This window comes from Sardina pilchardus, chromosome 18, assembly GCF_963854185.1.
Source record: "Sardina pilchardus chromosome 18, fSarPil1.1, whole genome shotgun sequence".
Taxonomy (NCBI): domain Eukaryota; kingdom Metazoa; phylum Chordata; class Actinopteri; order Clupeiformes; family Clupeidae; genus Sardina; species Sardina pilchardus.
The window spans coordinates 21,593,092-21,607,133 of record NC_085011.1 but is presented as its reverse complement, the minus strand read 5'-3'; the positions used below and the strand labels follow the sequence as shown (position 1 = coordinate 21,607,133).

The 14,042-nt window shown below is 43.0% G+C and overlaps 1 protein-coding gene across 2 annotated transcripts in view; it reads right to left on the bottom strand.

The window, feature by feature from the left end:
- The window catches only part of zmp:0000000755 (phosphofurin acidic cluster sorting protein 2), a 68,643-nt gene extending 57,081 nt beyond the window's left edge, over positions 1-11,562 (bottom strand). For both annotated transcript variants that reach the window (XM_062519552.1, XM_062519553.1), the window contains exon 1: positions 11,292-11,562. In XM_062519552.1, coding sequence (XP_062375536.1) covers positions 11,292-11,506 — 215 coding nt within the window. In that variant the 5' untranslated portion in view covers positions 11,507-11,562. The remainder of the gene's footprint in view (positions 1-11,291) is intronic.
- Positions 11,563-14,042: the final 2,480 nt, after the last annotated feature.

Below are 14,042 nucleotides of genomic sequence, written 5' to 3'. Positions count from 1 at the left end.
TCCATCGCAACGAGAGAGTGTCAATTATATGCAGGAGCTCAAGCTGAGAGGCAACTGGCACAGCAATTAAAACGGGAAAAGAATTGCCAGCCAAGAAGGCTAGCTATGTAATGCAAGCATCACGCAATGCTACTCATCCCTCTGGCCTATGAAAACCCTAACGATGAGAGGATAAAAGAACAGTAAATTGTTGCTTGGGGTCAGGTCAGATAAGGGACTAAATGTAACAGAGGCCTCCCGCTGGGTCATCTGTCAGATGGGCTTGTTATCTTCTTCATCGGTTCTATAGAACATCCATCTACAGTATGGTGTATTATTTTAAGCTGTGTGCCAGACCGAATGCAGTAGAACTCAGCTGCATACTGTCACGGCTGTCTGGCTGACATGCTGTGCATCCATTTTTTTTTTTTTTTTTTTTTTTTTTTTATAAAGAGGAGAAAAATAAATAAATAAATAAATCTGCATAAAACTAACATCTGGTGAAGTGGGAGGACAACCTCTGAAAATCTCCTTTGAAAGGATGACAGAGCGTCAGCTTTTCTGACGGCACCAAAATTGCTTTCATGGATAAAAATAAAAATGCTAAAGTATGAGCTCAAAACTATGTTTGGCTGCCTGTCTGGGTTATGTTTCAGGAATACTTAAAGCTGGTCTTGCATAACTACCAAAAATGTGGACCATATAAAAAAAGACTTTAATAGGACCTACAAAATTAGTTAATGACGAGAAAAGCCCTGATTAAAGCTAGGAGAAGTGTTAACGGGCTAATTGTATCTTGTTAAAAACAACAGCAAGTAATTCTCTATTGCCTGCTTCATTCACACATAGCCTCTGCTGTACTGTACTACACACTACAGCAGCACCCTAATTCCCTGAGAGCCGTATGCTGACTATACAGTATGTGTAGGCTGACTATAGCTTGTGTTATTGATGCATATGGATAGACAGTGTTGGCTAGTGCCACTTATGTTCCTAGAGCACGCAGGTGAGCACCCAAGCCATTTTGATGCATCCAGCCAAAGGGGATTAAACGAGATGGGCCCTCTGCACAGCATCAGATTACGGGCTCATCTTCTTTAGGAGTTATGAAATCAGATTAGCACAGCATCCCAACGGAGATGCACAATAACCAAACGGGGCGTCTCCAGATCAACCGCATTAAATAAAGAGACTCTTCTCCACTTTTCCCCACACATGCATCTATTCACGTTGCTACTTGCTATCAATCTTTCCTTTTAGGGATTCATAAATGGTGTCTATTGTCTGCTTTATCTAAATGTCCTCATTAGACTAGTGGTTAGCTATATTTATAAAATGAGGTACAGACTTCCAACTATAGTTACAGATAAAATATAGATTTACAGTTTAGAGCATGATTACAAAAATGGCTAACAAGGCTGCAGGGGGATCCCACTCCATGAGTATGATGCTCAGAGGGGTTATTCAACAGGCAAAGGATTCAGTCCCAGATATCCAAATATTATTCACCTGTGTACAGACGGATTAGAGCTGCAGCAGCAGACAAAACAAACCTCGCAAACACTCTTTGAGCCAATGTCCTGGGGGTTAATTAGTTTGGCGTAGTCGGCAGGTTTTCCCAGAGCAGAGCATGTGGGTCAGCTGAAGCTGCAGCCGTAGTGACTGACTCACTCTAACGGCCACCTCTGTGTTTCTTTGTGCTGTGCTGAGTGACTCAGTTCATATCCTCGTTGCAGAGCACAGCGGGGGATGTTGTGTGTGTGTGTGTGTGTGGGGGGGGGGGGTTCAGTCCTCATCTGTTGGTCTGTCCATCCGTTTGTTCATTCATCTACTTGCTCTTTCATTCAATCGTTCATTCGTTCATAGAGGCAGAAAGCGGGGTGAGTAGACACTGCCGAGGAGGCACGTGTTCAAGCCCTGCAGGCTCACAACAACCCACAAACCTGTCTGAGTTCATAACAAACACCACAAGAGAGAAAGCTCACTGCTGCTACTGAACAAATGGCAGAAATGTACACAATTCTCCACATAACGTGTAGGACCACTACAGTTACTGTACACAAAGACAGTACAGTGTATTTGGTTACTATTTCATCAAAATGAATTCCCCTGTATTTACTGTATTTTTCCTGTTGCTTTGTTTCTGTTTTGCTGTCATATATACAGCACTGTGCAAAAGTATAGGCACCCATTAGATTTGTTGTTTTAGCAACGTTATGACCATATATGTTTATTTCTCATTGTCTTCATTATAATTCAACCAGAAGGTTGTTTTTGCATTGTTGTAATGATCAATCTCGCAAGGGGGAAGCTGAAGCCGGTTGGTACTTGTACTGGTTCTGGTGGGGAACGACAGCTCCATCAAAAGCTTCCCTCTTGGGTGATTGGTCATTATAACACTGCAAAAACAACCTGGCTCATTCTAATTAAGAAAGAGAAATAAACAATATGGTCCTCATAGCATTTCTAAAACAAAACATGTAAGGTGCCTGAGGCTTTTGCACAGTACTGTGTACAGTATATACTGTATGCTTAATTTACATTTAAAATACCACTCGAAAAAAACTCGATTTTTGATCTGAATTGATATGACAACATCCTTCCTCATTTCTTTCAAGCTGCTGTGCTGCAAATAACAGTTTTAATTGTACTGTTTCCTGACCAACTAACTGGAAGAGTGTGCTACCTTTGTTTCATCTTCAAACTCTGGCAAAAAAACACTCGACAGCCCTCAGTGTAATTTGTGAGATCCACTGGGAAATTAGAGTATGAGCTTCACAGAGGAAGACTTGGACACAAATGTGTACCATGTCACTGAATATGAGTCACGTTGTCTGACTCCACAAATAGCCTGTACTAGTATAGCTTCTCTCTCTCTCTCTCTCTCTCTCTCTCTGCTTTCTGTGGGTACTCTATTCATTTGGCCAGCCATGCTGGTCTCATGCTTTCTTTCACTCATGCCAAGGCAGTTGGTATTGCAGAGATTGACAAAACACACCACAATCCCTGAATCGTTTCTTTGATATGCCCAGAAGGCAAAGCATGTGTACAATCTGTATGTGAGACAACAGTCATATAATCTTCATAAGCTTGTTGAGAACGTCACGACAGCTTAAATAATAATGAAAAAACAAAACTGAATGACACAATATAACCAGAGAAGTGACAGTCAGTCATTCACCCTAGAAAGTTTCCTTGAGTGGATTAAACTGTTCAAGAACTAGCCCCAGCTGGTGTCTATAGCACTACAAAGACTTGATGAAGTATCTGCACAATCACACACTCGGTGTGCCACGGAGAGGTGAGAGGAATTCAGCTAGATTCTTATTTATAGGTTGTTACCAAGGTAACACCAGATGGCATTTCTTAGCCAGGTCAACTGAAATCACACAGAGAATAAATGGAGGCTCACGGAAGGCAAGCAAGCCGTGACACAGTTCCCTGATTGCTCTGGATCTCCAAATCGGTATGCAGGGCACTCAGCCGTGTCTTTGTTGACCCAAGCTTTCTAATTTATGGAATAGGCTTACATATTTTTGTATCTTTGGGGAATAGACGTGGCCTATTTACACACATCTTGCCAATATTAATAAACTAAAAGCACACTGAAGCTATGAACATGCACAGCTTAACCTATATTCCAAGCTTGAATATTCATCAATTGTGTATGTGAATATGAAATCAATCTGGGAAACAAAATGCAAAAAAAATGCAAAGGCTAATAAAGCTTCAGGAGGATATTTAATGCTAATCCTGTTCTGTCATGTTAAATCTATTAAATCATGCGATTTAGACAAATTAATTCACTTCCATGTACAACAACAACATACTCAGTTCATTGTTTAGATGGCTGCATTCCCTTACCTTTTGATCTTACTTAGGCTGATACAAGACATTGCTGCAGACCGTAACTCTGCCACTCCTCAGTCCACTCCACTTGTGGGCGAAAGGTGCTCACCCCTGACTTCAGGATGCCAAGGTTTAGTGAGGGCCAGTGCTACAGGCCGACCTATAACCCTATAATAGCATGGCATCCACTAAAACTAGCAAAACAGAGCTCTCATCTCTGTGTGCAGCAAACCACATCAACAAATCTCACTGTGTGAAGATAGAAAGGACTGTATGAAGCTGTAAGAAGCATCACTGCTTACTATAGTGGGCTTTCCTTGATTTTAAAATGAGTAGGCCTTTTTCAGAGAAACATCGGCAAGAAAAAAATAAACAAAGCTAGCACTTTATGTGTCTCCCTGGTCTTCTAGCAAATAATCAGCAATATTTTCGGAACGCTACTCAGCTGTTGAAGCCAGGGTACAAAAGTGAAGAGATAGAAGATCACACACTAAGGTAAAATATACTGTGTCAGGACTAGAACTCCCCAATCCTGACCTCATATATCTACCACACAGGGCAATGGGAGGACAACAGGGAATCTACCAACGTTAAAGAGACCCTATGCAACTTTCTGCAGGAGACGATCGCTCCTTGTTTACATCTGGAAGTCTGAGACGAAGAACCACGCTTGCAATTTATATATTTAAATATAGCCTATGTATAAATATACATGCTAAAGCTGTCGGGGAAGCTCTGCAGAGAAAATGCAAGCATAAAACGAGCGAAAACGAAAAACGAAACCGAAACCAGAGATGAAATCGCCAATCCTGAATAGTTCCTCTTTAAAGGGATATTCCGCCATTTTTGGAAATACGCTCATTTTCCACCTCCCCTCGAGCAAAACAATCGATATTTACCTTGTTCCCGTTCATCCAGCCATTCTGTGAGTCTGGCGATACAACTTTTAGCTTCAGCCTAGCATAGATCATTGAATCGGATTAGACCATTAGCTTCTCGCCTGCTAGCTTCATGTTTAAAAGTGACTAAGATTTCTGGTAATTTTCTCATTTAAAACGTGTCTCCTCTCAAGTTAGAAAGTGCAATAAGACCAACTGAAAATGAAACCTGGCGTTTTTCTAGGCTGATTTGACATGGAACTACACTCTCATCTGGCGTAATAATCAAGGCAACTTGCACACTACTGGCACTACTACTGCTTGTTGTCTATGGGGACTATTTTCAGATGCTGCGTACGATATCACTACGCCTATGGTACGTTTGCAAGTTGCCTCGATTCTTACGCCAGATGAGAGTGTAGTTCCATGTCAAATCAGCCTAGAAAAACGCCAGGTTTCATTTTCAGTTGGTCTTATTGCACTTTCTAACTTGAGAGGAGACACGTTTTAAATGGGAAAATTACCAGAAATCTTAGTCACTTTTAAACATGAAGCTAGCAGGCGAGAAGCTAATGGTCTAATCCGATTCAATGATCTATGCTAGGCTGAAGCTAAAAGTTGTATCGCCAGACTCACAGAATGGCTGGATGAACGAGAACAAGGTAAATATCGATTGTTTTGCTCGAGGGGAGGTGGAAAATGAGCGTATTTCCAAAAATGGCGGAATATCCCTTTAAGAGAAGAGATTACAGTATCCATAAGGAAGAGGAACAAGTCAATAAAACCTGCCTGCAAAAAAAAAATCCATCCGTGACATAAATAAACACAGCACATTGGGGACCCACATCCTCGCATTGATAAAAGGAGCCTGAAATTGCGAAGCAAAATTGCAAGTAAGCAAGCTGTCACAATGATCCTCACATCTGGACAATATTAATGAGGAAAGGCCTGCCTTGTATATGTAAGTCCCTATTCAATATAAAGGGTTCACGAAAAGGCCAAGGAAAAGCAAATGAAAAGCCTGCCCTGTGAATAATTGGTAATATTCCATCGTCTGTGATCAAGAGGCCTTTCATAACTGCAAAAGCTCGCCATGTGCTTGGCATCTAATTGGTACATCGGCAGGGGACTTTTGCAATAATCTGCGTCGAATTACGGAGGCAGGAAGACTAGCAAGGACAGCCAACGGTGCGAATAACTCAGTTTGACTGCACAAATGGATTCCTCATCAAAAGACTCGCAGCCTTAATCATTCTTAAACAAACACACCATGTGTGGACAGAAGTCACTGAGGATGTCCAGCTTTTTTTGAGGTGTTTTTTCCTGGACTCCAGACATCAGGCATTACCTGTGTAAACAACAACACTGTATACAGTATATACTAAAACAGTGGTTCTCAAACTTTTCACAATAAAAGAACAATTGGCTCTCCAAGTACCACCATTATGACCAACGTTAAAATACAGTAGCCTAGGCCAATTTTTAGATATTTTACATTGTACATACTGTTTTTTTTGTTTGTTTTTTCATGAAAGATACAAACTAGTTTAAATGTAACAATATATTTATATCATTTGAAGTGATTATTTTGTCTTCATGAAATAAAACATTTTGGAGACTCCCAGAGCACCACAACAGAGATTCCGCGTGCCACCAGTGGTACCCGTAACCGCAGTTTGAGAACCACCGTACTAAAACAACTATATAAATAGCAGTTCTCAAAAGAAGAGACTCAAAAAGAGAGGGATGAAGTGAAGGTGGCACAGAGGAGGGCTGCTGCCGAGAGGGGTGCTGAAACGGTGCCTCCACAGTGGCTTAGTTCTGAATGAGGATTCAGCCAAGTGTGAATCCAGTTCATCCTGGGGCTCTGTAGCGCAGCACGACTGCCCGTGCCCGAACGCCGCGGGACCACCGGTGAAGCGCGCAATGGCACCGCCACCGGAACAAAAGGTGTGCAAACCGCCCCAGACACGCCAGTGACCTCAGCCAGGAGCCCGCTGTGGAAAAACAGATGCTACCAATTCAGCCGGCCTTCTCAAATGCTCCATTGTTGTGGAGCATTCTGTTGCGCACACGACTGTTGTTGACAAGTCAAACAAACTTGAACTGGCCCGAACCTGGGAGGTATACTGTACATGGCACTGGCTCTGAAGAATTCGGTGCTCGAGATGGCGAAATGAAATGGCAACATGGTGCTGGTGGGGTGGAAAAAATTGTCACCAGAAGCTTCTGCAAATCATCTGGCCTGGTCAGTGTTCCGAGGCACTGTCTCGAAGACTGAGAAACCACAATGTGTATCTGAAGCGTAAACAACGGCTGTCGGTCCGGCCGTCTGTTCTTTTCGGGGCTGGGAACAGCTTGCTCCCTCATCACTCCTCATTCTTCTCTTATAAGGTAATGAACACAATGAGGCGTGAGCCTCCCTCCGAGGATGCGGAGAGTATCTCTGAGCCAGATAAACATTAAAGCAGGAATTTGCTTGGGCTTTACTGTTGTGTAACCAAAACCCATGTGTTGCGTGTCAGGTGAGCATCGCCGGTCATCTTCGCTCGGGGATCAACGCATAGTTTGCGAGGCGTGGCTCGAGCCTGTAACTCACAGAGGAGATATCATTTACAAACCCAGGGGCTGGAAACATCCATCCACATGTGCTCCATGCAGGAACAGCTGCATCTAGAGGCCCAGCCCCCTGAAAATATGCCAGGGCAGCAGACCAAGCTAATCCTTGGTGTGGACGCCTGGGTTGGGCTCGGCCAGGCTCCATTTCCCCTCCACTGGCCCCGGGCCAGGATGATGACTCTTCCTCCATGCATTTTCGCGAACATTCATCTCGTATGACCGTAGGGCCTGGTCCTGCAGAAGAAGAAAAAAAAAATCCCTGAGATCTGCAGCTCCCTTTAAACCATTGGGGGAGAAAATGTGGTTCTGATTTTGGGAAAAACCCCTCCGCCCAACACGGAGCAGAAAACAGGACAGGAGCGCACTGCAGAACACCAAATTCAGGGCTTCGGTTGACACAGGATTGAGGATTGCTATAACAGCTTGCATGTTACTTTGCTTGATCACTGTCTCACTTTCAGACAACCATCAATTTCGGAAGATTACACAGCAGATGCAAGTAGCCCATCACAAAAGAGCATTGTGCACTCTATATTCAAAACAAACTTCATTTGACACATAATATCCACTTCAGTCTAAAACTGCCGGGCACTCAAAATGCCATTTGCCAAGCAAGCTTATAAACACATGATGATATGATAATTACAACAGTGCTTCTACTCAACTCATTCCCCACCCCTGTCTAAATCATCATGAAGGCAGACACTCAGGCAGTCCTGCAACCTGTTCCTTTGTGTGTCAGACCACTGAAAAGAATCTCCAATCACTGTGACAAATGCTATGCTCTTCAACCATCCAGCAGTTGTGCGTGAGTCAAAAAGGAATGTGTGATGATGTTCAGGCTCCCTCTAAAACCTCAATACTCCTACATCCCTCCCTTCTACTCCCTCCTCCTCCTCCTCCCCCTCCTCCTCCTCCTCCTCCTCCTCTGTTCAGGGGAGGCACATAAGTGAAAAGGCAGAGGAACACTGGTATGGCTGCTGTCACTTTTTTCGCTGAGGCCATAAAAGGGGGTGTTTTATAGTGTTGTGCTCTTCTCCTTCAGCTCAAGGTTATTGGGAAGGACATGGGTATGAGGAAGATGGAGAGGAGGTTAGGCTCACGCTGCCACGAGTCAAAAGGGAATTCATCCCTCAAGAAAGACATGAAATACACTCTCTGGAAGGTGACATTGGAAATGCCATTTCAAATAAACCCAGAGTCCTGACCCCACCTACTGCACAAGGTCAGTCTACGTGCACTACATGTAATTACTTAATACTTAATTAATACTTAATTAGCCATACATTACTCAGCCTCACTTGACATCATTGATACATCATAATGAATGAATAAATGAATGAAATATTATGAACATGACACCATGATGGGGTGGTGAATCCAAGCATCTGCCCACACAAAAAAAAACACGTTATTGTAGGACCTATAACAAAATAATTCAAAAGGGCACACAAGTCTCATAATCACCTCAATTGCATGATCAGAGCATTCAAAACTCCCCAAATGGTAAATATTTCAACAAAAACACAGACAGTGTCGTTGCCAACTCTCGTACTCAAACAGCTATTTATGCAGCACCAGATGTGGGCTTGCTGTCCTCATTCTGTCAACGTGCTAATTCAGATTCAATTTATAATATGGCACATCTCCTCACCTTAAACACACTTGAAAGCTGAACAGAGCCAAACACACAAAAGGGGACCACTGGGGAGGGGGGACCACTAATAACGTGTCTCCTCTTCCGAGCCGTGCGCGCAGGGCCCACCGGCTTAATGGATGCAGTTATCTACAGGGGGTCTCCCCTGCGCGCCACAGGCCACCAACCACAGAGCGGCCGGCTCCTTAAGCAGATCATAATAAAGAGCACCCATCCCCTGATCCCCCTCCACCCCTCCCCTTGTTGGCTCAGATAAAACAACAACAAGCACACACTCTCTCTCTCTCTCTAGCTTAGAGGAATAATGGGCTGTGGCCATGTTCTGTAAACACAGCAATTAAAATCTCATAAAAACAAGCCGCATGAATCATTTAGTCTTGACTTAGGTGATTCCCCGCGACCAAGGGGTTGGAGAGAGTGCAGCTGAGCGGTTTCTTGTGATTCCTTTGTACGTGCAACAACCTGAGATGTAGTTGAGGGGAGAGCAAACCAACCATAGTACACAAAGAGGCATGAGTGAATCACTGATACGGAGGAACTTTGCTGTTTTGCCCTAACATACTGTAGCTCATGCTGGATTATGGTGAATTCAATCCAGATTCCAGATTCCTGCTACATCCTGGTAACATATGCCATGCACACACATACAAACACACAGGCACACAAATGCACACACACACACACACACACATTCTCCTTCCACCTCCGCTACCACTAGCAGTGGGACACATCTAGGTCAAAGCTGATTAATGTGCCTGCCGCTCCGGTGAGGATCCCGGTCAGGTGCCCACAACACTGGATCTCTGAATGTGATTACCCAGGCAGGGAGTCAGTCAGCCCATCCCAGCAGGGCCATGGGCACCTCTGGAATCACACACACACACACACACACACACACACACACACAGACGCAGGCATGCACACATACACACACGCACGCATACACGCACATGCACACAAACACACACACGCACACACGCACACACACACACACACACACACACACACACACACACACACACACACACACACACACTTGCATGCACTCACTCTGTTTCACACACACACACACACACACACACACACACACACACACACACACACACACACACACACACACACACACACACACACACACATACGCATTGTGGGGAAATTTTTGCATCACCCATGCCGAATTCATGTGACACTGGATACCAATCAAATTTGGACATTCCTGCTGCCAGCCAGCCCATGTCAAGAAGGAGTTCCTGACCCACACAAACCAGCTCAGCAATATCAGTGTGAGACATTCTATTCCTTTTGACACAGCCCTGCCAAAACATCCAAGCACAAGTCCGAAATTGAGAAACATAACACTGCTGTTGTTGGCAAACGGCATGAAAGGGGAATGTGGCAAATCTACTCTCTCTGCAGTGTAGATGAGAACCATATGAAAATGTGTCAGGGCCTGAAGCTCAAAGTACATTCGGCCTCTATAAATCACAAAACATCATCTGAAGAATGTACACTATCCTATAGAGCTTTAGTAGGCTACATATTGTTTGCACTACCATAGCCTATAAGCATGCCAAATATAGTGGCATAGAAATGTAATACTGTATATTAAAACCAGAAGCATCAGAGGCATCATTTCTGGCACATTTCACGTATTAAACAACATATTTAAGCCTCTGATATCATGCAATATTAAGAACGGATTCATAATTTAGAATAGACATTATACCGTACACAATGCTGAATCTTTATGCAAAAGTCTTGTTTTGACGGGAAAATTCTAAGAGTTGAATAGAACATGATCCCAATTCCTGCAATCATTTGATAGGCTATGTTGCACTCTAACAAGCGACTGACCAGATCTCCTTCTAAATAGGCTACACAAGTTTTTTGTTAGCAAAACTATAAACAGAACCCACTGTGGTCACACCTCCTCTGCCACGCTGTTCCAAACTTCTCACTTGAAAGCATTGATTTCATATTGTAGTCTACAACGGGAAAAGCCATTCCTACATTGTTAAAAGGACTTCCCTCACTCACAACACAAAAAACCGAACATGCGCTGTTAACGTTGGAGAGTATATTGACTTCAACTTAATTCACCTCAACATGATTATATCTCCAACCCAACACATTTAATGTCAAACAAATTATTGATGTGACACAGAAATTCGACCATCCCTTCGTTACAAACCCCACACATCCATGCAGAAGTTGTTCAGCTTCATGTCAAATCCCCCTATCAAAATTCAACAGAGAAAGCAGAAGCAAGTACAGTTCAACAAAAAATAGTATTCTTCTGTGCATTCTACCTCGGAACACAGCTTGGCGAAGAACGGTCTATTTCCCAGGTTGCAAAAAGGTTCATGGGAACAGGAATCGGGCCGGAACCAGCCGAACCAAGGACGAGCGCCCCGGCTCCCGCTCCAGCCGGGACGGCTGTCGGTGCTGGTCCGCCACCACCACCGCTGCCTGGGTTCAGGAAGGCGGCCCGAAGCCCTCCTCTCTCGAGAGCTGCCGCCATCATCACCTCCACTGGGTCGCAGCTCAAGCCGACTGTCTGGCACTGTGGCTGGCTTTACTCTATCTGCTCACTCCCCTCCCCTCTCGTCTACTCGCTTTCTTGCTGAACATTTTATGAAGCCAGCATACACACATTCAGGTTGAAGAATTTTACAATCGCGACACTCATAGGCGGAGCTCTGCAATTAAACTTCGAAATAGTCTGATTCCAACATGGAGCAATAGGGGGAGCTCGAGCAGATCTTCTGAAAGTATTCACGCTATACGTTTGCCTCTCTCTCTCTCTCTCTCTCTCTCTCTCTCTCTCTCTCTCTCTCTCTCTCTCTCTATCTCTCTGACTTCAAGCTTGCTTTGTATACCATAGTTATACCATATGTACATATGTATACCATAGGTATACAAGGAATTCAGATCAGTGACGTTGTACAGTATACACTGCCACTGTAAGCCAAAACAGTCAAACTAACTCAAAAATATTTAAAGAAATTGATTTATGTTTATTAATGTAGGCTACTTATTTATTCAATTGTAGCTTACTACAATAGTAGCTTACATAAATACTTTTGACTACCAATAACTCCATAGCCATAATTGTAAATCATACACATAAAACTATTATGTATTTTGTATTGTTATCTTGCATTTCTCACAATTGAACAATGGACAATAGCAAAAAACACACTGACCTGTCGCCAGCAGGGTATTGAGTTAGTATTAGAGGTGTGCTAATCATTTTTTTTATGTTATCCTAAGTAAATCAATTTTACATTGTGAGTAGGTCTCCCAAGTTTTTTCTTCAGTCGACTTCTCCACAATAGTTACCATATGCGGGCATCCACCAGCATTTTGCTTCATCTACACACCTGCGTATGACTAGGTTCACTATAAAATACAACATATGTGTCTACATGTAAAAGCACAACCTAACACATTTCCAAAATTAAATTGGTATTTTCTTTAGCGTAAAGTATTTTAAAGTATATTATGTGATGGGCTCATGACTCTGCTGACATAAGTTATAAAATAAAACAATACAATACATTAACAGAACATTTTTTTAAAAACTGGTAAGACTACATTAAGGGGGGAAAACAATAATAACAATAATGTCAATGCAATATCAATGTGTCAATAAGCAATGTAAGAATGGCATAAATATGCAAACCATAACTCATAAGAACCACTTAATTAATTAAGTGTAAACTGTACAGATACATCTTTAGAGCCCTGTTACACCCCACTGTAAATATGGTCCTTTAGGGGTGAACAACAACCCACCACTGACCCCAAATCTTGGCAAACAAGAACGCCTTTTTAAAATGAACCAGCCAGTGGGATTTATTAACATTAAGACATACAATTACAAGACACTAGATACAGACATGATCAAAGTCCAAATCAAGGCGACAAGACAAAATCCCAGACTGAGAGGCAGTTAGACAGTCAGCAGTCCCCACGCAAAAAGCCTCTCTTCAGGAACTGGATCCTGGAGCTTTTAACTCCCAGACAATCACCAGGTCAGGTGCTGCCAATTAAGGTCGTTGCCAGCAGAACACCTGAGCAGAGATAGAGGGAACAGAAGAGGAACAGGGACAAACAGTACTGGGAACACAAGACACAAGAAACGCATACGCAGTCGTAACAGTCCTCCTGAAAGACCCAAAGTAATTTATTCTACCTACAGTAAGAGGAACCTGAGAAAAAGAGTCTTGAATTCGACCTTATAGCAAAGTAGTGTAAAACACAATGTCACTGATCTGAATTCCTTGGATACATCACAACAGTGTTTGTGGCTGGTCGACACAACAGACGCTCAGAGGCAGCAGAGATGAGGTGCCCTGTCCACGGGTACAATGTGCAGCATCAAGAGGCTAGTTGGGGCTAATGATTATGGTCATACATGGAGCACATGTCATGCTTGGCCTTCATTTGCTGTACTATCTGCATTTTTTGAACATAAGACTTTGTTTAGAAACAAAGACTAAATCTCCTGTCCAACTCAGATAATATTGAGTTTAATGTACACACCATACATCATCTACACATCTGCATCCATACATTTGGGAATTGTGAGCTCATCAACAAAGAGTTGAAGCTGCAGTGTATTGTCATGTACTCATAAAAAGGATTTATCACCAGTAATGAAATCTCTTATGCTCAAGAGCCTGTTCAACTTTAAAGAACAAATGAAATAGTAATTAAAAAGGTATATTAATATAAACAGTATGTGTGGGTGTGTGGGGGGTATGGTGTGTGTATATGTGTGTGTGTGTGTGTGTGTGTGTCGGTGGGGGTAATGGTGTGTGTGTGTGTTGAGGGTATGGTGTAATGGAGTGTGTACAGTATGTGTGTGGGGGGTGGGGGGTGCATAGTGGCAAGTGCAAAAAATAAAACACACCGAGGTGTGAGGCTGACGACTTCGGATATGAGGAAGAGTATGGCAGTATGAGAAAGACAATGGCATAATTAATCTATATTGAACTTGTCTATTACAGCTTTTCTCGATTGCTTTGACCTGCGTAATGAAACTGGATTCCACT